Source organism: Triplophysa dalaica, chromosome 12 (assembly GCF_015846415.1).
Source record: "Triplophysa dalaica isolate WHDGS20190420 chromosome 12, ASM1584641v1, whole genome shotgun sequence".
Lineage (NCBI taxonomy): Eukaryota > Metazoa > Chordata > Actinopteri > Cypriniformes > Nemacheilidae > Triplophysa > Triplophysa dalaica.
In genome coordinates, this window is record NC_079553.1 from 14185964 (window position 1) to 14210433 (window position 24470).

The 24470-nt window shown below is 38.9% G+C and overlaps 1 protein-coding gene across 2 annotated transcripts in view; it reads left to right on the forward strand.

Moving 5' to 3' along the window:
- The window catches only part of cdkal1 (CDK5 regulatory subunit associated protein 1-like 1), a 322974-nt gene that overhangs the window by 288633 nt on the left and 9871 nt on the right, over window positions 1–24470 (forward strand). For both annotated transcript variants that reach the window (XM_056762570.1, XM_056762571.1), the window contains exons 13-14: window positions 13432–13515; window positions 17342–17506. In XM_056762570.1, coding sequence (XP_056618548.1) covers window positions 13432–13515; window positions 17342–17506 — 249 coding nt within the window. The remainder of the gene's footprint in view (window positions 1–13431; window positions 13516–17341; window positions 17507–24470) is intronic.

The window sequence follows — 24470 nt, forward strand, 5'->3', positions numbered from 1 at the left end:
GAAAGCTGATCTTATACATTATAGATGCGGTCGAGTTGGAACGCTATCTGATGAATGAGAAGGTTTAAAGGGTCACCAGGCCTAAACTAGCCACTTAATACTTGTGTTGGATTGGATATATGCCTCTTTCTTCTGTGGAACACAAAAGAAGATATTTTGAGAAACGTTTTTTTTTGTCCATACAATGGAAGTCAATGGGGTCCAATGTTGTTAGGTTACCAATGTTTTTCAAACATATTGTTTTGTGTTCTGCAGAAGAAAGAAAGTCTTACAGGTTTGGATGGACCTATCTAGGTGAATAAACTATGAAATAATGAAACTTCTGGTTCCCTTTAAACAGAAAATGGCCCACCCCCAATCTGTAAATGTCTTAGATTTATTTATGTCAGTAACATATATGTAAAGGCTTCAAAGGTTGTACACAACAAGATCATATGGGTCAAGACTGTATTGTGGATATCACATGATAGATGTTATGTTCAACGCTTCTCCGCCGCCCAACTGATATCAATCACCTTTAATGAAGCCTTACGATTGGTCCCAGCGAAGGCCTATCATGAACCTCTCGTCACTCAACCATATGCCACCTCCAGCCCTGGCATCTGTTAGCTCACGCCTATGAAACTCGCCCTGCTGCTGTTTAGTGCTTCTGATGCCCACCCTCCCTCCACCCCTGTGTCAATGGCCCCGCCCATCTCATTTCCCTACCAGGAGCTGATGAGCTTTCGTTGTGTGACTAGGAGATTATTTATGCAGTCGCTTAAATCAATCCTCACGAACAGAGACGGGCGAGTATTCAAATTAAAACCTGTTTTAGGACATTTATTTGCATATCTTTAGTAGGAAATGAGGGACACCCTGACTTGAGGCCCTGTTTACACCTGGTATTAAAATCAATCTCTGGTGATCCTCACGAAAATTGACGGCAGTAAAGAGGCGGCAGAACATTGTTTGATCTCATAACTCAAACCACATTAGAAGCTGTAGTGAAAAACGCATGCGACCACATCGCATTTAAAACGTAAACCCAATCATTGCTCCAAACTTTGTAAGATATGTGTGTCTCTAATAGAAAATCAACTTTTGATTCTAGTATTTTTTTTCCAATTTGAGACTCCAAATGCAATCACCCAAGGACGTATTTGACATGTTAATACCAGGCCTCAGCTAACCACTTGTGATTGGATCACCTAAGATGGATGTTAATGGCAGGTGTAAACAGCACCCAGAGCTCCGATGGGTTCACTGAGTCACGGGAGTTGCTAAAATATGACGAAACCATAATACGCGTCTGAAATTGGCTTTTTTATAACAAATAGCAAAAGGCTGACAGAAACGTCCTTCTCTCAAGGTGAACGCTGATTGTATGCAGGTTTTGTGATGAAAACCGATACAGAGAGCGTTTTGTGTAATTATATTCTAGAGATATCATTTCCATCTCCTCTGTGTCATTATGAAAGCATATATATGTGCTTAAATGAGCTCCTGGACGCAATCAACACCTGGACCCGCTGATGAAGCAATCACACATTACCTCCCTATGACAATCCTTTACTAACAATCAGGCACACACACAAAGAGAGAGAGAGAGATGTGAAATCCCCTGTCAAATACTGAGGAGAGAAATTAATGCTTTACATGAAATGGACAAAATAGCTTTTGTTTTAGTTCCTCTAAGGGTGTGTTCACACTTGTGGTCCTCTTGATTCTTTTGGTCCAGAGCAAAACTAAAAATAAATGTTCCTTTGCTTAGCACACACACTGACAATTTTAACACTGAATCTAAAGATACCTGACATAAAGGCATAAGGAAAGGTCACAACCTGATCGGTCGCTTTTATAACATACATTTTCCGATTGAACTTTTTGGTTTGTTAGATGTCACTTGAATCACACGAGAGTTTGTTTTGGAAACCTAGACCCACCTTTTCTGCGGTCTCAGCCTGTTTTTTCGGTGCACACTGATGTTTGTGTGGTAAAGTTTGCACTTATGCAAATACCTTGCACTAACAGAGCAGTCTCACCTGGGTTTGTTTTAATCCACCCAAGTGTTGTTCCATCGATTGACGTTTTTTTCTTTTGAGCATCAAAGTGCAGGCCATTCTTTTTCATAAAATGCATTTCTTTTCTCAAAGCATATAGTTATCGCAGCCTCCAAAAATGGGCAGCAATGGGGGTAGACAACATCTCTTCTTATGCAGATGACTGTTCAGGAGTAAGTGTTGTTTAGGAATAAATTGTGCATAAGACACTAGAAGATGATATGCATTTATTCATGCACACTGTGCTATCACAGCTTCTATGTCACACGTGGCAGGACAGACAAGATATCAAAGTCAGTGAAACTCAAGAGTTGAATTATTAATTGCTTCATTTTTTCTTGATGTCATAGTTTTTGTAATGTAGAGAGACAAAAGAGAACTAACACATGAATAACTTCTGCATCGTATGTGATGTCTCCAAAAAAGACATGTCACACTCCAAAAAACTGTCATCAAACATGTACTGTACTGTAATAGAAGTGTGTAAAAAAAGAAGTTTCCTCTGCTGCTCCCAGGTGAGGGTGAGCAACACCTGACCGCCAAGTATTCCAGTCAGCACAAATATGACAGTGATGTCTCAGCGCCTTAGTGTTGCTGCTTTCTTCTGTGCATCGAGTTCATCATTTTCTTTTGAAAAAAGCTCTGGTGTTGTTTCCTTAGAGGAGGACATCTGCCCTGTGCCCTGTTGAGCAAACTGTGCATCAGTGGAGGTGCCCTGCAAACCCTAAGCAATTTCATTGACCTTGAGCCACTTTCTTGTTTGTTATGTCAAGGGTATGATGGATCAGTAAAAAAAAATTGTTGTGCAAATTCGTCTGTCCAAACCACAAGCAAAACTACTTCCAAATAAATCAGAGACATGAAAAGGGCCTTATGAAATCTTTTCCCTAATTCCGTTTTTATTGTTCTGGATTATGTGTTTTCCGTCTTTTACTGTACAAATTGTATATATCTACCCACAATTATTTAGTGAACTATAGTATCAACTAAGATACTTTGAACCATACAGGGGAAAAAAATCCAATAAAAGGGTATAATGTACTTAACTATGTTAATAAACCCTCTTACCAGTAGATTTCCTTTTTTTCTTATGTGTTCAGGACTATTTTTAATATAGTAATATATTTAAATAATTAATATTTTTATAATTTTACTAGCACATTAACTTCCATTTACTCAAGTAATTAATATAAGTGATAGAATTCTAACAAAATTTAAGGGGGATGGTGTGGTTAAAATGTGGGTGTTATAACTATAACAAGTTAACCAGACTTTTATTTTGACGAGTCGCACCAAAGGTTGTTTTACAGTAGCTTTAATGCAGTTGAAAGCTCTACACGAGCATTATGTGTGCTATACACGCAATCTAACCACTTTTAAAACATACAGAAAAAGGCGAAACAAAGATCCAAAACAAGCAGATTATTTAAACCCAATCTTGATAATTAGAAGTTATTCACAGCACAATTTTGTTAGCTGTTCTGCGCTACTTTCTGGTTAAGAAGTAATACATTGCCAGATTTACATTTACATTTAGTCATTTGGCAGACGCTTTTATCCAAAGCGACTTACAGTGCACTTATTACAGGGACAATCCCCCTGGAGCAACATGGAGTAAAGTGTCTTGCTCAAGGACACACTGGTGGTGGCTGCTGGCTACCAGTTCAGTGGTTTAACCCACTAGACCACCATCTCCAGTCTCCAGATTTGATACAGCAAATTCCATTTTTATGCCTGGATTCTGCAGTTCTGTCCGTATTTTATAAATCGCGGAAATCATAAGGCTCTAAATAAACCAACAGCGTTTGCTGTTATGGAATTTAGAGTTGTCTTTATAATATTATGATATATATTTCTCATTGGAAATTATATTAATTTAAATAATCAGAAAGCACCTTAATACTGAACAGGAAATTAGAAAAGCACATTGTTTTTTTTTCCTCAAAACTATAACAAGACAAATATGACAAACCTTGAAGGAGGATCATAGATATACACACTTTAAATCAGTGGCTGGCAAACAGGGGGCTGTAGTCCCCTGTGGGGTCCCAAGATGTTCCTGCATTGTATAGTTGAATATATCTTCGGTTTAATTAAAATTCTAACTTTAAGAACAAACATTCATAAACTCTTTATATGAGGGGCCACAAAGCAATGCGACCCACACAAGCGGGGCCTTATGACAAAAAAGTTTGAGATCCACTGCTCTAAATTTACTGCCAGCTTGAACATGCACAAATAAACAGAGCCTTTCAGACACTTCATCTCATAAGCAGGGAGATTCACAATGTAAACGAAACAGACAGATGTGATTAGGCGGGTTTAACTTTACGGCTTCCTGTGCATGTCATTTGTTAAATATTTGGGAAAGTACAGCAGGGATGCCGCCGTTACTGTCGTGTATTATGTGTAATGTGACGTGCAGCATGAAATAAGCCAGCTGGCCGTGTGTGATCTGGCCGAATCACGCTTCTGAGACACAAGAGACGATCAGTACATGACACCGCTATGATACGCAATACAATCAAACATAAGTTAGCATACACACATGTGTTTAATGCACAATGAACTTCACATCGGATAAATGACTGCTAAATCATTCAAGCGGTTTGTTCAACCAGAGTAGGGATACAGGATAAGACTGACCTTTCTTGTTGGAGATTCTGTTGTTTTGTTGTGTACATCCTGGTAAATCCCACATAAGACATACAGCATTCATGATAAATATGATGCCTCTTATAGGCAGCTTATGTTGCTATACCGTCATGAGGAAGCACTCAAAACCATAGAGGGCCGAGTCCTTATAATTAGTTTAGTGTGTTCTGAAAGCCACATTGTCAACTCAATCTGATTTTAAAATGCTGTTGCTTTCTCTCGGTCACTTAAGATCAGAAAATACAAGAAAAGCTTTGTGGTTTACAGATGTTCCCATTGGGCTGTAATTTTGGTGAATCGTCCTTCACCGTGATGTTGAATTGAATGGTAATTTACACTGACAAGAGTGAAGGGTTTGTTCAGGGCCGGTGTAGATGCTTTGGTTAAAGACATTATTCAGAATCAAATCGACTGTGATTTCGACCAGAAAGTAAGTAATTGTAAATAATGAATATAATGAGTTTCTTCAGAAAAAAAATGAGAGGGGCGGTACAAGAGAGAGTGTGTAGCCGGAAGGTGAAGTACTGGTGAAGGTTGAAATGCACATTGGAAGCTCGTGGAGCTATCTCTAAAGGTTTGACACTCAAACACAAAACTTTAAGAATCCATTTGTGACATTTCGGTTTGAAACAGAATATTCAAGGAGATCGTTGCAGTGCAGGACTTGATTTTATGTATTTGTAGTTAGTTTGATTGTGAAAAGTGGGATTTACACACCATAATAGGAGCCAAATGATTGGGGAGGAAGAGTGCTTGATGATGTCAGCAGGTCACTTTAGATGACGTTATTGCGTTTACTTTTTTTACATAGTACTAAAATTCAGTGTAGTGTGCACTCATGGCATGATAGAAATAGGGTTTTTTTTACAACCAAAAAATGTGCAGTTTAACTTGTGGTTAAATACAATTAATTGTCGAAAATAACAATATTGAAAATTATACCATGTTCTGTTTGAATACTCGATTCTGATTGGCTGGAAGGTGTGCATCAAAACAGTTTAATGAACAGGTAGTTCCAGTCAGTTTGGACAACATTTCGTCTGATCAAAGAAATTTCACTGTTTTGTATAATTACAGCTTTAACCTGCCAAATTACCATGTTATAAATCGAATAATCCACGGCTTCGCGTCAGGTGGATTTTGGCCTCCACATCGCGCATTAAAATTCTTTAATGCACGGTTAGCCATGGATTATCCCTAACATTAGTAATAAAATATGTAAAAAAAATTATTAGGTTGATTTCATAAAAAAAAGTAAATGCTTGTTCTATTTGAATATTGTGACACTCCCAGCCGTTTGACTGCTTTTCTATCGACATGAAACAGGGGAAGCGTTCATTCAGCGGTTTTGATTGGTGATGTTAGAAAATACAAGACTCACCTCTATTCAAAATCAATAAATCATAGAAGTCATATTCATTAAGAAATTAAGATGAATAAAGGTTAAGCGAGTCAAAATATGTCAATAATAATAGAAATAAGTGTGGTCTCTCTTGCTCGCTTCTTCTCTGATTGCAGTCTGATTGTTATTTAGTTGTTCTGAATGAAATGAGATGGTCAGTGGAGATGCACAAAATCATTTCTGCTTTTTATGTTATGTTAATTTAAGTACTATTACACTTCCATCTCTCTGACTCCCCCCTCCTGCTCTCTCTCTCTCTCTCTCTCTCTCTCTCTTTAAGCCCCAGTGGTACATAGTACCTGCATGTTTGTGATGTTTTACATGAGTTTCTCTTCCATAATTACTTTTTATGTACGGTATTGTCCTTGTTTTCTCACTTCACACCGCGTAATCCTAACACCATGGTCTTCATTAAGTCTTTGGTGGTTGTCACGGTAACAGCAGGCATTTAATCAAAGAAAGCTAATTAGATTTTGGAGAATCATGTGACTTGAAGAGTGGGGTTCAGTTTCATGATTCAGTTTTTAACAGTGAGTTATCGTCATTTGATGTGGCAACGTGCAAGCAGCAGGTTTTCATTCATTATTTATTGAAGCATGTCACTTTAGTTTGTGTGCGAGGTTTCATTAAAAAAAAAAAAATTTGGAGCAAAAGGCACGCTGCTTTGGATGGTACTAAGTGGTATATACCGTGTGAGACAAACTTTATCCACCTATTCTGCTTCTTTCTCTGTACATTTTTTTTTTTATCGTGTCCCTTATAGTTTTTATGTTTTCTCTTTCATAGTGTGTTTGGCCGGGTCTCAGCCCTGAATAACACATATCCAGTATATTGCGCCAGAGTCTGAATGTAAAGATTAGCCTCTCTCCAGAGATCAAACACAAGCCTCAGATGGAAAGAGCCCTAGAGAAAAGACAAAGATGAAACCATCCCAGTGGGAAGTCACTTTAGAAGGATTTCTCAGATGTAGGGATTTGGCCAGGATAGTCCTGAATAGTCGATTGGTGAAGTTTCCTCATGTTTCTAGATTTTTGTTTGGCAGTGCTTTAAAGGTGATGATTTAGAAAATGCAGCTTTTCAGTTATCAAGACAATTTTTTAAGCATTTTCTGTTCTGTTCAGATGCACAGCTCCCAGCTGTCTTTAATGCATGAACAAGTCATTTCTTTAAGAAGCAACTGTTTGGTGGATGATATCCCAAAACAACCTTACTGTACTTGTTTCAAACCTGTGTGATGTCAGTTTTTTGTGGAAAAAATTATATCATACAAAATTAGGACTTTTTGCCATAAACAGTATTTACTTGCGTCACATACTTTTTTCTATACAATTGCTGTTTGTTTACTTTGGTTATACAGCACGTTTCTAGTACAATCAGTCAATCAGTGTTTACACTGGATGTGACCTGCGCGAAGCAACACATAAATGTGCTTGATATTAATGGATATTTCGTGTTGCGTTACATCCAGTGTGGACAAAATGTAAATTTATAATCGGTTCTAATGCATTCTTTTGTTGCGTCACGTCCAGTGTAGACACGGTGTATCACATAATGGAGGTAAATAGTGATCAACTGGGACATAAACGTGACTGAAACAACATGGTGTAACATTTTTGGTTTATTTATGCCTTCAAGGCCCACTTTTGTCCTGTAGATAACCCACCAACCAGTTGACTATGAAAATGTGTACTGTACGAATCCACATGCACAAAGCTTCCGGATGTGCATAGATTGACAAAGGTTGTGCATGAAGTAATCATGAGCAGCTCAGATGAAAACAGTTCATCACACTGAAAGAATAAGGCCCATGCCCTCCAAAGACCTAATGTGATTCCTTCTGATTGATGTTTTGATTGATTATTTATATATCAAAGCATTATCATAATCTTGATAGGCCACCTCGACTCTTGTATAGCAGTATGTAATGGAACTTTCCTGACAGCGTAAATCCCCCATGGAAAGAGGATGTGTTCCCAGTCATTCCCAAAGGAATCGCTGCTTTCTGTTGATAAAACCGCTTTACCTCTGGAGCCTGGAACGTTTGAAGAAGACTCAAGTTGAGAAAAAGCACACCAGAGATTTGTATAGACTTTATCTCCAGAAAAGCTTGTATGCGTATGATGTGACTATACCATCAACTCCCATCTCATGTGTAAAGCCCTGTAGATTAGCAGGCTTGTTTGTACTGGACGTGTGTAATTATTACACCCTTTTTGTTTTTTCGCTCATGACAGCATTGAGGAGGAGATTCCACTACAGAGATCCTTCTTGGCAATCCTGTTCTCATCTTGTGCTTTTATACAGTTGAATTCATCCAGCGGCAGATGTGGAGAAACATATTCCCCCGGTTTTTCGATCTTCATTTGATTTGTTGACGTTGTCGTCCCAAGAGCTGGATAACAAACAATTAAAAGGAAACGTCACATCTGTGGCCAAAGCTCTTACCGGCGGTTTCCAAAACAAACTCATTCCTGCTTCATAGTGTACAGCAGTCTTCTCTGATGTATGTTTCAGCACGGCAAAGAGATTCTCGCTGGCCCTTATTTGACCACAGCTGAGTGAATTCCTGATTCAGTATCAACCTTAGGGCATTGGCTCTACCACGCTATTAAAATCTTAATAAAGATTGAAATCAAAGTCTGCTCGACCCCTCAGTAGCTTATATTATAGTTTAACAGAGGCCGAGTCAAAAAGCCATTGAAGCGCACCTGTGTGGGCATGCTGACCACTTTGAACGCATACATATAAATCACAGCTACTTGCAAAGAAAGCATGTTCTCGTGCAGCTAATTTGCCCGCGGAATTACACGGTAAGCATCTTTTGTACTGATGATCAGGCTTGTCTTCACTTTTGTTAGTGGCTTGAAAAACAATGTCTGGAACCCAAAGATGGGGTTTGTCTTTGATTGCTCTGCACCTGTCAGCCAGCTTTGAAAATTAACAAGATATGTTCCTCTCCGCCTCGGGGTGAAGGCAGAGAATCTCCTACATTCTCTTTGAGCAGGAGCTTTTGGAAATCCTGTTCACATCATGCGGTTGATAAGCACTAGCCACTTGGGGTGGAATCAGAAGGATGTCTAGATACTTTTTCTTTTAAGCAATGAAATACTTTGTGAAGTTGACATCTGAAACTACTTAAAACATCATTTCACAATTTTCGTAATACTTGCAACTGCAATGAAAAGAGAATAAAAAGAATATTCATTATAATTTGAAATACTTCATTTTAATTGTTTGTTTGTCACACCTCAGGTGCTTTTGAAATGACATGGTTAAAATGGCAACGAAAACTATGAGCTTAAAATGTGAGAAGTTCAAGGACATATTGATTAGCTCACTGGTTCTTAAGAGGGGGTTGTGTCCCACAAGGGGGTCCCAGCTGACTTCCTAGGGGGCCTCAGGATGACAAAAAAATTTAATGAGACAAAATGAACAACCAAGATGTTTATTATTATTTGTCCAATTTTATATCGAATAAACACTTTCCAGTTAATATCAAGCTCCGAAATGTTTTATTTGGTAGAATGTAGAGTTTTGTGAACTGGAGGGGGGCCTAGTTTGAATATTGTAGAACAAAGTGGGGGGCTTTGGAGTCAAAAAGGTTGAGAACCCCTGGATTCGCTACTCGTGTGAATGTCTTGTCTTCTATAGAGGGTCTCTAAAAGCAACATGCCACACAAGGATTTGACCATAGTTAGAGTAAATTCACTAATACATTAAACAAAATCAATAACAATATCACACAAAGATTTCAGTGTTAAATTTTCCGATAATAAGCAAAATAATTCTTCCAGGTAAAACAGTTGACTAGATTTTAGGGGTCGCAAGATGGTTTCCAGAAATCCTTTTATTATTATTAGAAATAGTGTATTTTATCAATAAGTATAACAAAAATATATATATATATATATATTATTAGTTATATTAAAAATAAATCCATGAAAAATAATGCTATCAACCTCAGGAATTTATTTTGGAACAACATTGGTAACTGCATTAGGTTAGGTGCAGAAAGTAAATTTACAGCACAGAAACATATCAACCAAAGACAACACAATGAGGCCAGTGGAGGAGGGCAGAGAAGCGCTGCAGTCATAAAGGCTATCGTCCTCAGGTACTGAAAGAGGCCGACGTTTATAAAGAGGACATCCATCAGCACTCAAATCTGTTTGATGAAATTTGACCATCTAGTAATAGTTTATGTAAAACAATAAGTTAAGTAATGAGTATATAACTATAAAATAATATTATGTTCGACTGAGTTCTTTTGCATTGTCATTATGCGTGTATTTGGATAGACCCTATAAGTGCATGTGCGCAGTTGTATGCGTTTGTGTACTTTTACCACCTCTAAGGAAAGTGGGGAGTCACTGGCACTGTTATTTTGGCGGTCGTGGGCTGAAAAGTTTGGGAACCTCTGGATTAGATGACCCTGTGGTCTGTTTCCAGATGGCAGGTTGATAGAAAAATGAACTGAAATGTTTGTGGGTGCTTTTCGGACAGCAGCTCAGATTGTACTTCATTCAGTTATTATTTTTTGAGTCTTTTGTTGTCTTTAATTCATTTTTTTTCTTTGTCTTATTTTTACGTAATTAAACAATTAAATAAATGATCAAGTCAGGCTCTATACACAGTATCAAGACTTCTAAATGCACGATGGGTTCTAAAGAATGAGACACAGTGACTGTTTATTTTCTATCATCAGCTTCTTTAGGCTGCCAACAAGATTAGTTGTTTTCACATTGCCTTCATGTGTCCCTCAGATTCAAAATTCTTCACACATGTTTTCCAGAAATACAAGAATGTGTTCCACGGGTGTGACTGTCAAACAAGCAGTTACTTAGCAATCCACTTCAGAGTGTTTTTACATTCAGATAAATGATTGCCTGTGTACTGGGGGATTGTGTTCTGTTCACTGTTAATACTGTTGAATCCACTTCATGCAACACAAGTCCTGTGCATGCATTTACAGAGAGAATAGAATAAACACACAATTATTTATGGGAAAAAAACTGTTTATTGCACTGAGCTCCCAGCTCTTTGTTTCCGGCCAAAACATTGTTAGGAGGATGTTGCTATACGTTTTTGTCTCTATAAAAGAATCTTTCATTTTGTTCATCACCATTCACTATTAATATAATTCAATTAATTCAGAATTTCATATACCGATTTTTATTAATAAAAAGCCCTGTTTGTTCTTTATGGTAATGGCCGGCTGATAGTATCCTACTTATTACAGATCTGCTTGGCATATGAGTAGGAAATTTGACACAGAATAATAACTAATAAAATATTTAATCTCAAATCAATATTTCATGATGTGAAACGTTTAAGTAGCACTGGTAAAGTAGCTTATATGAACAGTCTGACATAACCTGTGCCAGTTTTTGAGGAATTTGGTCCATTTCCGGATTGACAGAACCAGATTGTGACTCGTATTCCAGAACCCCATGTTATATATCTAGAAAAAGGCAATTTTGGAACACACCAAGAAATAAATGTTCAACATAATTTAGCAAATGTGGTATGAATCGGTTGTTCAAAGAAGAGTTGAAAGAAAGCTGTGACTTTAACTGCAGCTTTTGTGTTCTAAAGGTCTCAAATTTTCTTAAAGTACCGACTTCAATTGGAGTTTGAAAGGCGTGAGCATTTTTGTCACTCCCGACCATATGGAGGTCAGCTACATGAAAGGTTATTTTCAGTAATTTGCTAAATGAGCCCCGGTTCCTATAAGAGTTCTCACATTGCGCGCACACACCGGCGAACAGCTGAGACATGGGTTTAATTCCAGAACGTCTCGCTGGCCAAACAATGTGGATTTCAACTTCAGAATCCTCAGCTTGAGGATAAAGCAGACGTTTGCCCTGCAAAGAGGCTTAGTTCTGCAGGAGCGGAGCGCAAACGGCACAGGGCGACCTTTTCCCTTTCTCTATTAACCTTTGACCTCATCTCTGACCGCACCACGGCTCCAGCCACGATTCTCAGTGGACTGTGTCACATTGTGAAATATCCTCCGAGGGGAATCCTTTTCGGGCGGGGAGGGGGCTGATTTTGTTCTTGATTCCCGCCGTGAATAGGCGGTCAGTCTTTGGCACTTTCAGAAAGAATAATGTCCTGCTTCAGAGTGATCTAATGATTGCCATCCTTTAGAATGCTGGACATATACAGGAACCCCCACAAGTATTGGGACAACACTAGCCGTGCTTAAAATGCATGAATGTCATTGCATTTCTCATTTTTTGATCGCCATCCCAGCAACAGCGGCTCAGAATTCAACCGCATATTTTTTCTTTTGTGTGTTGTGTTTGTAGGGTTGGGTAGGCAGGCACATTTTAATAAGCGCTGGGGTTTACAAGAGGCACAAAGCAGCCGACCGCCTGCAACAGCAGCGCAGACACAAGCAGCTCTCCGTCTCTTGTTTCTGGAGTCAGCTTTTCATCCCGAACAGGCTGAGGGCCCCTGAACAAAGAGAAAGCCTTTCACAGGGCAAGAGGCTCCGCAAAGCACATTAAGTTAGTTGTCGTTTCAAAAGGCCAGATGCTCCCACCAAATAGAATGAGGGCAATCTGGATTTCATAAAGCGTCCCTCCCTCTCTCTGCCTATCTTTCAAAAACAACATTTCTCTTTCATTCTGAAGGCTGCTGTACACCGGGCCTCACGGACAATTTACACACATTGGTTGCCTCTCTAAAATCTGATTGTGTTTTAGCGTGTGCGTGACCGCGTGTGTGTCTGCATTCGTGTTGTTTATCCAAATGTCTCTCTCTATGCAATCAGCTCAGAGTGTTGAGCAAAGAACCACTGGTACCCTCAGGAAGTCTTGTTAAAAAAAAATGTAAACGGTGCAACCGTTGCTTTAAATAGGTAGAGTTTTTCAATTCTAAGATATGAACATATCTGCAGTCACAGCGGTGATGGATCAGACGCTTCATCTCTGACTGCTGTGGTTCTTTATTTTCATCAATCAAAAATCTTCAGTGTCGTTCTGTCATATGCTACAAATCGTTGTAGCTGCCTCGTTGATTATAATGATTCCTAATCACTTGTACTTTCTAAAAATGTCTTATAAAACGAGCATTTGATGTTTGACATGTCTTGGCAAACGTATTTAGTAGTAATAAAAGATATATGATTTATTCAGGTTTATTCAAGGTTTTTGGTTGGTTCTTGCTTTCATGACATTCAGAATATTCCTATATATATGTTTTTCTTTACCCTAAGCACTGTAGAATGACTCTTAAGTGTTACAGAAACGCTCTGTCTGATTTTAGGTATTGTTTGTTCTGTTAAGGTCTTCTGCCTGACTCTCTCTTTCTCTCATGTGTCCACAGGTCGGAGAAAGGCAGCATGTGCTGGTCACTGAAGAGTCTTTTGATACCCTGTATTATGTTGCCCACAACAAGTTCTATGAGCAGGTACGAGCGGATCTTTCACGAACATTTAATAATTTGTTTTTTTATCAACCTTTCTGACTTAAGTCTGGTTAAAATGTCCTGTGGCTCTGTGGTTAGAGCATAGCGCTAGCAACACCAAGGTCATGGGTTCGATCCCAGGAGATTGCACATAGTCAGAAACAAATGTATAGTACAATGCAATGTAAGTCGCTTTGAACAAAGCATCTGACAAATGCGTGAATTCATGGTCTATTTGAAGTCCTACTGATTTCTAACTGTACACAATTCAATTTTCAATTCAAATCAATTAAACAAGCGATGCAAATTAATATAGAAGCTCTCAAATGGAAAAGAATATTGAATCAACGCATATGTCTGTTTGGGTTTGCATTTACATTTGTGTCCAATTTGTGTCAATACATTAATAATCCTTGGTTGACTTAACCGTACGTTGATATTCAACTTTTAAAGTGCAAACACAGCTACGCTTCAGCTATAATTCACAATATTTATCTGTAGATGGCTTTAAACCGGTTGTGTAAATATTTAATTTGCGTCGTGTTTGGTGATCATCAGACATGAGTTTTGTTTTAACTACTATAAGTGTCACTCATATCTTGGGTGCTCGACCAAGGGAATTGAATACAGTAGTTTGGTCATAGAGAGTATATTTCTCTTTGTGAAAGAACGTACAAGGTTTTTTTTAATCAGTTGGGGCTTTTCCAGATCTCAAGTCTACAGAACAAGGCCGGGAATGAAATGTTAGTTTTTGTTCAGTGCTCCTCTAAAGTCTACAGTTTGATTGTGAGTAGGACAACACTTTACACCAGAACAAAAATGTTAAAAGAAATGTTGGCTTCTAGTCAATCCAGACCTCACCTCAGAAGCAGTGCAGTAAATACCAGCTCCCCGAGACTTCAATATAACCACCTCATTCATTCCAAATGTAGAAACATTTTCCTTCGTGTGCCAAAGCTTTCAAAGCACTCTCAGTTCTCTGTGATGATTGACGTCCATTCAGTCTCAGTTGGTCTTTCTCTCTTCCCGGACCGCGCTTGCTTACTGGCTTTTACTATTCGCACGGCTCTCCTTTGAAAGCGAAATACTTTTCAGTTAACAATGGAACCTCCAGAATACCCTCAGTCTAACTTCCCTTGATACTATTTAAAGACAAAGTTGATTTAATACGTAAGTTCACCCTTGGAACAAATATATTTACTTACCAAGTTTACAGCAGTTATAGAAGCTGTACGCTGTCTTTCAAAACTAGCTTGCGGTCTGAACTGAGGCAGATGTTACCAACAACCAATTTTTCAGACATTCCACATCTCGTATTCCGACAGCGATGGTTTTTGAGCACAGACAAGTGCAATGCTGTGGCTCTCAGCTCCTCGTGGGTCACCGAGGTCACCCATCCAGCCTGCCGCCATTGAACTTTCCATTATAATAGCCAACAGAAAGCCATCTCCACCGCCATTGATTGAGAACGGGGCTATGCATTAAAGGATGGGAGGTCTAATCTGGGATGCAAGCCCTCTGTTTTCTTTTCCTGCTTTTGTTCTTCTCCTTTTCCCTCTTGATCTGAAGACTCAAAGCCGTCTCGCTCTCCAGAGCCTCTGAGACGTGACTGACCATCCATCAGAGAGACCCCAGCTATACCCCACGGCTCACCATGTACATGGCAACGATTAAGAGCTCAGCTCAGGTTGTTTGGAGCTTAAGCTCAGCCTACCTTTAAGCTTCCAGCGCTGGTGTCAAAGACAAAATTGAAGCCAGAGCTGCGAGGGCCTGTCGTAGACTTGCAGCGGCTGGCAGATGCTCGATTTTAAACTTGGAGATGCACACACGTGTTCATGATTGAACATACTTTTCTTACTCGGATTCGCACATTCAAGTCAAATGTGACGCATACTACACATTTCAGAGCCATCTCTGGTGCAGTTTATAGATTTTGTGTACTCTGTTGACCATGTGTGTGAACAAGAAGGTGTGCTGATTATATTAACCGCCTACAAAAATGTGGAGAGGCTTAAGGCTATCCCGTTCCCTTCGCAGAGATATGAAGAAACCGAACCTTTACAAGGACACACTTTGGTCTAAAACGAAGCGCTTCCTGACATGAACCATTTCAAAGAAACTCGAGAGGTTAAAAAAAACGTAGCCTTGTCCTTTGCCACAGGCTCTAAAATACCATTTGTTTTACAATGAGAATCAGGATGGGATGCAGCTAGCAATTTCTAGCAAAACTCTGGCGACTTAATGGTTTTCGGGTGCGCAAAGTTTTGTCTCAATAGAGTCTCGACAAAATACATTTATCTGCCCCTTAAAATGTTACTGTTTGACCTTCAGCGTTTGTGTAATTGAATGAAAAAGTAAATGGGAATAAAAACTCCGCTCATAATAAAGGAATTAGAATTCATGGCACACGTCCATCGCGGCGTAGACGGAGGAAAAGGAAAACACATTTATTTCCCCAGCCTAATTGAAAACGTATTCGACAGATCCTCTGATATGTCGGAGTTTTGATGAATCATAATGCGCTTTAAGCTCTCTGGCAAGCCTTTCATGTCTGGGGAAGGTGGTTTTTACGCTCTGAAGTTATCAGGCGCTCAAACATAATGAAGGCAATTTCAATGTAAACCCCTATAGATCCGACTGCACAGCTTTTTAATCCAATTCAGCCCCCATGCCTGGACTGATTCATGTCCTTTTAGACCTAATGCAGATCTGGGGCTTTAATCTCTCAGGGTCTCAATGCAATGTTTCTGATGCACTGGGGGATATAAACGCGTACGACAGGTTGGTCTCGGGAACGTGTCGACATGCAGGATAAAACGAGGTGCTTGTTTGTTCACGTATTTAACCACTCGAGAAAAGCGATAAAAGCTGGGCCTTATAACACTGTTCAAGATGGTACATGGCACTTACAAGCTCAAAACAAGATCATTGTGCCGCTTTTATGGAAATGCACGACAGGTCGCGCAGAGCTTATGAGGATTTTTAAAGCGCAGTTTAATGTTTACTAGCCGTGTTTGGAATTTGCATACGTCTGAGCGGATGCCATAAAAGACGCTTTAAAGCGACAGGCAACGACACAACTCTCTGAATCTGTCAAGTGCTATTGATTTGAAATTCGGCCGGTAGCATGAGGATCGATGGTGTTTGGTTAGGGCTTCAGGATTCAGACGCATCACGTGTGAAACAAGTCATGTATGCGATGTGTTGTCTGAAGGGCAGGCGTCACTATAATAAAGGCAAGACTTGATTGTCGATTACCTGTTTATTCAGGGTTTATGTTCCATGCCCTGTGTTTTGATTTAGTGTATGTTTATTTTCACATTAAATGTATTAATTGTAATGTGATTTGAACCTCTTGGATGTGGTCATTGATCTTTAGCCTGATGTTTATTGAAAATCCATTTATCATATTATTATTTTACAATAAGTGTAATATATATAGTAGATATGCGAAATAAAATAAATGTGACCCTGGACCAACAGTCAGTCATTAGTTTAACGGTATATTTGTAGTCATGTATGGGTCAAAATGATCTAGTTTTCTTTTGTGCCAAAAATCATTAGGATAGTGAGTAAAGATCATATTTCATGAAGATTTCATTCATTAGATTTTTCAATATTTCATTTTTTTGCACTCTCAAATTCTAGATTTTCTAATTGTTGTATCTTGGCAAAATAATGCCTTATCCTAACAAACCATACATCAACGAAAAGCTTATTTATTCAGATTAAAATTGACCCTTTTTTTTGTCCAGCGTCACAAAATATAATAAAAATGGGTATAGTTTGTTTAGATCCTCTCATGCCATGTTTCCTCATCCTTTTATAGGTGCTGGTGCCCAAGAAGTCTGAGTTCAAAGGGAAGATGATCGAGGTGGACATATATGAGGCTGGGAAGCACTACATGAAGGGCCATCCTGTGGAGGACGCCCAGGTCTTCACTCCTTCTATTGCTAAGCCTCTTCAGAAGGGTCAGGTGTCTGGACTCCCGCAGGTCAGTAAGCTTTATGAAGATCTCCTGATTTAGAGAAATCTGGAGAATGGTTCTGATCAGCTATTGGTTGGATGAGCCACCCAATGCATTCTAGTTCTTGGATTGAAATATTAAAATACACAACATTCTCCTCGATGGCTTGGAATACACTTCTGCATTGCAAATTAATTGTTGTGGTACTCATAGGGTTAGTCAGTGACAAGCAGAGAAAGTTGGTCGAGTGGTCCTTTAGTCAAGGACGGACCAGCCAATAGGTCAATCTAGAAGACCGACTTCCGAGCACTGCGCCTCAACTTTTCTTTCACTCTATAGAAAGGTAGCTGACAGATTGGTGGCCGTATTCTCAGGCCGGTAGTCCTGAATTCACAGTCTATTTTCAGCCTGTTAAACAAGGAAAAGGAGTGTGAATCTTTTGGCATATTCACTTTTTACTCATTATAAATTAAGCCTCTTAAAGTATAAGAATTGACTATTATAGTTCAAGTAACCTGGGCACACTTTACATCCTGCCAAAGAACTGATACAATATACTTAATGAGGTGAAAGACTAATTGTGAATCGTTTTTATACTGCATTTCATTTGAACATTATTTATGGAACGTATAATCTTTAATCTGATTGGACAAGAAGCATTGAGGTGTTTAGTATAACAGCATAGAAATGCTTTATTTTAAAGGGGCAAGGAACAAGGAGCATGTTTGAAAGTCTAAAAACAAATTGACTGATATGTTTAGTCTTGATCTTCAGGTATTGGTAGAGGTACAAGGTGGTATGAGTTGAAATAAAAATCCTTCTATCCTGCTCTTTGTTTTTAAATCATTGACACACTGTTTCTTGGTTGGAGTCTTGAGATTTACTCATGGTCTGGATCTGGAGCTAGTAATATATCTATTTTTTATCTTTCGTTCTTTTATTGTTCAGAGTCTGGACTACACCTGTGGCTCTCTCCAGGTTTATGTGTATATATCATACCATAACATATCTTTCTATGTACTGTAGGTTGAATACACAGTTCCTTGGTTAATTTATCGTGAAACGATGGGTGAGAAAACACTCAGAAACTCTATAATGAAGCTCAACACTTTTCTTTCATATACACCAGAAGCTTTGAAACTATGTATGTATGAGAGCGGAATAATGTAAGTGAGATGTTCTGTAGCTCTAATTGGCTCTCAACACGTTTCATTGCCTTAAGCTCTTAAGTGGTTTTAACTAGTGAAGTCAGTCTAAAGATAGCAGATAGCCACTGCGTCGAGAGCCCATTCCACACCATTACACCTCCCTCTATAAAACTATAGACCTGTGCAGACCCTCGGCCCTCCTCTGCTGCCAGATGCGAAATATCGCAGCCTCTGGGTTTCACAACAGCTACCCGTCACTGTCCTCCCCGGCTAATAGAGTAATTAAAATCCAGAAGAGTAAAAGAGTTAGATCCATGTTCTTTCCACCCCAACCCATCTGAGATTAAAGGAATGAAGGTACATTTACATTCCTGTATTTAAATGTAGGTGTGCATTCCTTGGGAATCAAACCCATGACATTGGCGTAGAGCTCAACCTGATGAGCCACAGGAAAAGTGTAGCTTTTCTTGTAACTACCTCATGGTTCTACTTCTTGTTTAAACTCACAAGCCAATCTTTACACTTTCCTCAGAACAATCTCTCTTACGTGACAATCACTGCTTGCTTTTTTCTGCTTCTCTCTCTCTCTCTCTCTCACTTTATGGTCTGCCAGGGTGGGCAGTAAAATCTGATGGGGTGTGAAATTAAAATGTGTATCACATTTTGAAGCATCATTTGATGTCCTCTGTTTGGATGCATGTTCTCTCCCCCCTCGAAAAATAACACAGCAGTCACAGATTAGCATAGAATGACAAATAGAGACAGTTACGCCAGCTGTATAATTCCTCAATCGTTCACAGAGAGAGCACACTCACAACACACACACACAAACAAACCACTATAGCTTCCATTAACGATTATTTCATGTAAATGATATATATTTATGTGCAAACGTACAGTCCTGTTCAAAACAAGTGTTTGCAAAAAGAGATATCTACAGGATAAGCACATCTATCTTCTTAAACTGTGATTGGTTGCATTACATGTCAGGCGGCTTCTTGGGCGGTCTTTGTCCAATGAAAGCTACTATCAAGTCCAGACCACCTGCTGTCAGTCTTAAGGTCTGGCTTTGTGAAACTACCTCCACCTTACCTTGAATTTTTCTTGAGATGTTATGTCATAACATTTTCTTAAATTTGGCTTCATGTCAACCTAAAGGGATACAACCCCCACGAATGAAAGTTCTGTTATCATTTAACCATCCTTGAGATGTTCCAAAAGCATTCTACAAATATCTTTCCCTGTGTTCAGCAGCACAAAGTCATTTATACAGATTTGGAACAACTTGAGGGTAAGCACATGATGACATGATGGTTTTTGGGTGAACTGTCCATTAAATCTCTTAAGTCACAGACGCCTCGTTCATTTCTGGACGGAAGTGGTCATGCAGTGTTATGAAGCATTTGCGCTTTATTTACTGTGAACCAGCGTATTTTGTGCTTTCACTTCAGACATTTCATTCCACCATTCCAAGTTCTGTGAAAATTACTGCACAAGGTTGTTCTCAGAAGTGTTTGCAATAAATGCATCGCAACATCTTTTCTTTACATTGCCCACAGTCATTTCATCTATATTCAGTTTTGTCCTGTGTTTCAAAACCTCCGATCGCCTTTAAAGGGTAGCACGCCTCCCACTGACACACATATTTACAGACACTGCCACATCAGAGAGGAAGAGCGGTAGACGGAGAAAGCTTTTAATGTGATTTATTGAGTTTTGAATCCAGTGAAACGGATGTGTCTGACAGGAGGAGGAACAGCGGTTTGACGCTGCAGGTGTGAGGATGTCTTGTGGTGCTGTATTAAAACTGCACTCAATAACCTCTAGTGCTGATCTCAGACCTGTTCAGGTGAAAGACAGTAACAGTTGAAGGGCAGAGGTTGGTTTGCGGATTTCATGTCTGTGATGAGGAAGAGAAATATAAGCTGGAATGCAGATTTAATGTTAAAGCGTGATGTTAGACATCAGTGAATATGTTCTCTTGCTTGCCTGAGGTTTTAACATCTGGGAGTTTATGCCTCAGTTGTTTGGTGCATAAAGCGCTGTGATCAGCCACTTATACATCTTGTAAGCAGTTTTAACCTTGTGTGTATGAACAAAAACACATCCAGTAGATGTTCCAGAGTGACATCTCTAAATACCCAAAACCCCAATGCAGAATCACATCAGCTCCTCAATGTAGTAATGTTTGTGTGTCTCTGCACTTTTAAATAATTATATGATCATTAACTTTTCACATGAACTCATCAAAGTTAAAGTCAAGATGAAATTAAAATGTATTTATGGAATATTGCAGTGATTATTATAAATGATTTATTCGTGTGGGTCATTATATTTTCAGAGTTCATGTGTACTTTGAGAGTCTTTCATCAAAAAACATTAACTTCCCCATATATCTCAACCTGGGGGCGGGACTAGATTGACTGTCCAATGGCCGGCCTCCATGCTTCTGTTGATTCAATCAATTCCCAAAGGATGAAATTAAGCCCCTCCCCGTTTTTTCCACTCTGTATGAAAAAATACCACCACAAATTCCATTTCATGCGACTTTAAAGAGACAATTCATCCAAAAAAAGAAAATTCTGTCAGAATTTATTATAGAGTCTGTATCAAATCTGTATCGATTTCTTAGTTCTTCTGATGAACACAGAGAAAGATATTTGGAAGAATGCTTGTAACCAGACACTACTGGTACCTCATTGACTACCATAGTAGGAAGATTTTTTTTTCCAATTCATTTATCAATTTTCAGCAACTATTTCCGAAGAACTACCGTATATTCGTATTACATTATATATATACATATTACATTATATACTACATACTTATAAAATAATGCAATAAACAAAAATAACTATAAACCTTTGCCAGTTTTATAAAAATAATTTTGGAAGCAATAAGGTGTGTAAAGCCACGTTTTTAGGCTAAGTGCATAAAAATGTCTCTCAACTGTGTAAATTCAATCTAAACTAGCTTCTTGGGGCGTATTGCTTTATTTTTGCAGATCCTTTTGGCACCACTAGGGATGTGAAAGATTGATCACCTTGAACCATGATCTGTGTTTGTGGTACAGCCTTTAAAGGCTTAAGGAGATCAATGTGGTCTAAAAATAGCTGGGTCAATTCAATCATTTTCCTTTCTGTCTGTCAGATGTGCGATGGCCGTGGTATGCATCCACAAAACATTGGGCTCTTTTGGCGCAAACACACACTAACAAATCTGCATTTCTATTGTTTATTTAATAAAAAAATGCAAACTGCCATATCGCCCTCCTGTCAGTCGACTGTATCTCTCAAACCAAAACAGCGTTAGGTTTCACTGCACTAGTCAATAAGTAACTGTATTTCCCACGGCCCTGTGTATGTGAGCGTTTGCCTTGTAAATAGGGAAATTGCGGCTGTATGTTTGTCAAACATCTGAACAAACTTTACTGTGATGACGTAATGATACTGGGAAACATCTCGCTGTACCGCCCTCGGTAATGATGTGGAACGCTCCGGTTCTGGGTTTCGATTTTGCAGCTCCTTGTTTGAGCAAGAGCATCTTGGCAATTTCATCCCATGATAGAACCTGTGTTTGTTTGTGTTTATTGTAGGCTAATTAGAAATGCTGGTGTTAATTGATGTTAATTGATAGGTCAAGAAGGACTAATTGAAACTCCCTGAAGATTTTCCCAGAGTGCTTGAGTGAGGCAGGATTTTTTTTCGAAGAATGGGGTTTGTAAAACAAGTGTGTGTGTTATGTACAGCCACCGCAGGAGATGGAGAGCAGAGAAACTAATATCTGCTGCTGTGTCAGAGCCTGTGGTTTTTATCTTCACTCTGTCCAGATACAACTACCAGCTTGCAGATGTTTTCTCCGTAGAGAGCACATATTCCAACATTCATTTCTGTCATATTCGTGACTGGTTTGTTTGGTACCCTTATGGCTCTGGCAGCTGGACTTCAGTCATTTTATATACAGATTTGGTCAAATGATCTAGATTTTTTTCAGACATTGTGCATTGTTTTACTAGGTACAATAACTGGATTAAAATTTGTCTGAAAGTGTTTTTTAATGACTTTGTCTTTTTATATACTTGTCTATACAATACTTTGCAAAGTCTTAGGCCACTAGCGGGTTTTTGTTTGTTTGAGCATGATGTTTTAATGGCCATCCATATTTATGTTTGTCAAACAGGAATGCAGGAAATATATGCACAAAAGTACAAAAATAATTCTCAACAAAATACCATATTTTCTTGTGGTAAAAATGTAGTTGTCGTGTTTTTTGTGCATGGATTACTATTGGCAAACCATGGTTTTACTACTTTAACCATTTTTTGTTTGCTTATTTTTCATATGGGAATGGCTCCTCAATACATTTCAGATTTTTTGCCAGTATTTAAGAAAAGAATTACACATTGTCATGATACTATTGCTTAAACACTATTGCTTAAATCTATCTCTGGGCTGCGGTTTTTGAACAGTGCTGTATATACTGTAAAACGGAGCAGTTTCTCAGTACACTATAACTGAGTTTATTTGTCTTGTAATGTGAACGTCTGCCCATTCCACAGTCTTCAGACAGTGAGGGAGGAGAGAAACGCACTCCAGCGTTCACTTAAACACACACAATCTACAACCCCAAATCTCATCTCTTCTCTTCTGCTCATCCATCTTACCTCCTCTCACGTCTTGTCTTGTTATCTTTCGATCTCATCTATTCTCGTCTTGTCTCATCTCTTCACTTTTTGTCTCTTTTCGCCCTCTGATCATCTATTCTTGTCTCTTCTGGTCTTCTGCCATTCTGTCTTATCTCATCATCTTATCACCTCTCTCGTGGTCTCATCTTTGACTGCCCTCCTTACCATCTCTTTTCTTTTTTCCTCTCGTTTGCACGCAGCCGAAACACAATAACCGCAGTAAATTATGTATGTCAACAACACGCCAAGTTGAAAAATGAAGTTGCCATTAAGGAGTGTCTCACAGTGCGCCCCCCGCTACCTCGGCCTGCATTAATTTGTGCGCTGATAATGCCTTCATAATTCACAAACCTTTCCCCGAACACCTGGAACTGGGAATTAAAGTACCTCGACGCTTAATAGTACCAAACTGTCCTTCTCTAAGTGTGTGTGTGTGTGTGTGTGTTTGATCTCTGCCTCTGTGTTTATGTATTTGTGTGTTTGTCCCATGGCTCTTTTGCTGTGGCATTGTGGGATTGCTGGCCCTTTACATCATCTAGAGAGCCGCTGGCCAAGTATTCCCTGCTGAGACTGGCTGTTTCTCTGATGTATGTGGACACCTTCTGTTTTATACCGCTGCTTCGCACGCTTTGTGCACGAGTCTTACGATATTCATCATCCTGCAGCTAAACTCATGGTAAACAATAACGTTGTAATGGTTTATTATGTGTTCGTTCTTAGCTCATTGTTTTAAGGTAATGTTAATCACAGTCTCAGGGTTTAAAAAAAGCCCGCCGAAACATGTTCATGCAAGAACATACTGCTTTATTTTTAGAAACTTTTGTTATTAGATGATATGCAAATGAAACACCAGGTTTATTAGTGAAAAGCTGGATGAACAGGTCGATCAGTGCTGTCAAACGTGTTTTAGAAACCACCACGACCCTTATCAGCACGTTATTTACTTAGCGCTTTCATTAAGATTATTACTTTTTTGTTTTTCACCCTGTGGCAATTATTTTATCATCTAAATATAGATTGAAATTAAAGTGCTTGTATTTAATTACTGTATTATAAAAAGCATTTAATTTAGTTATTTGGCAGAGTTATGGAGAGGTCTCGTGGATTTAAACGAAACGATAGACACAGTTTTTCTTGACTTCAGAAGTCTAAAGGCCCA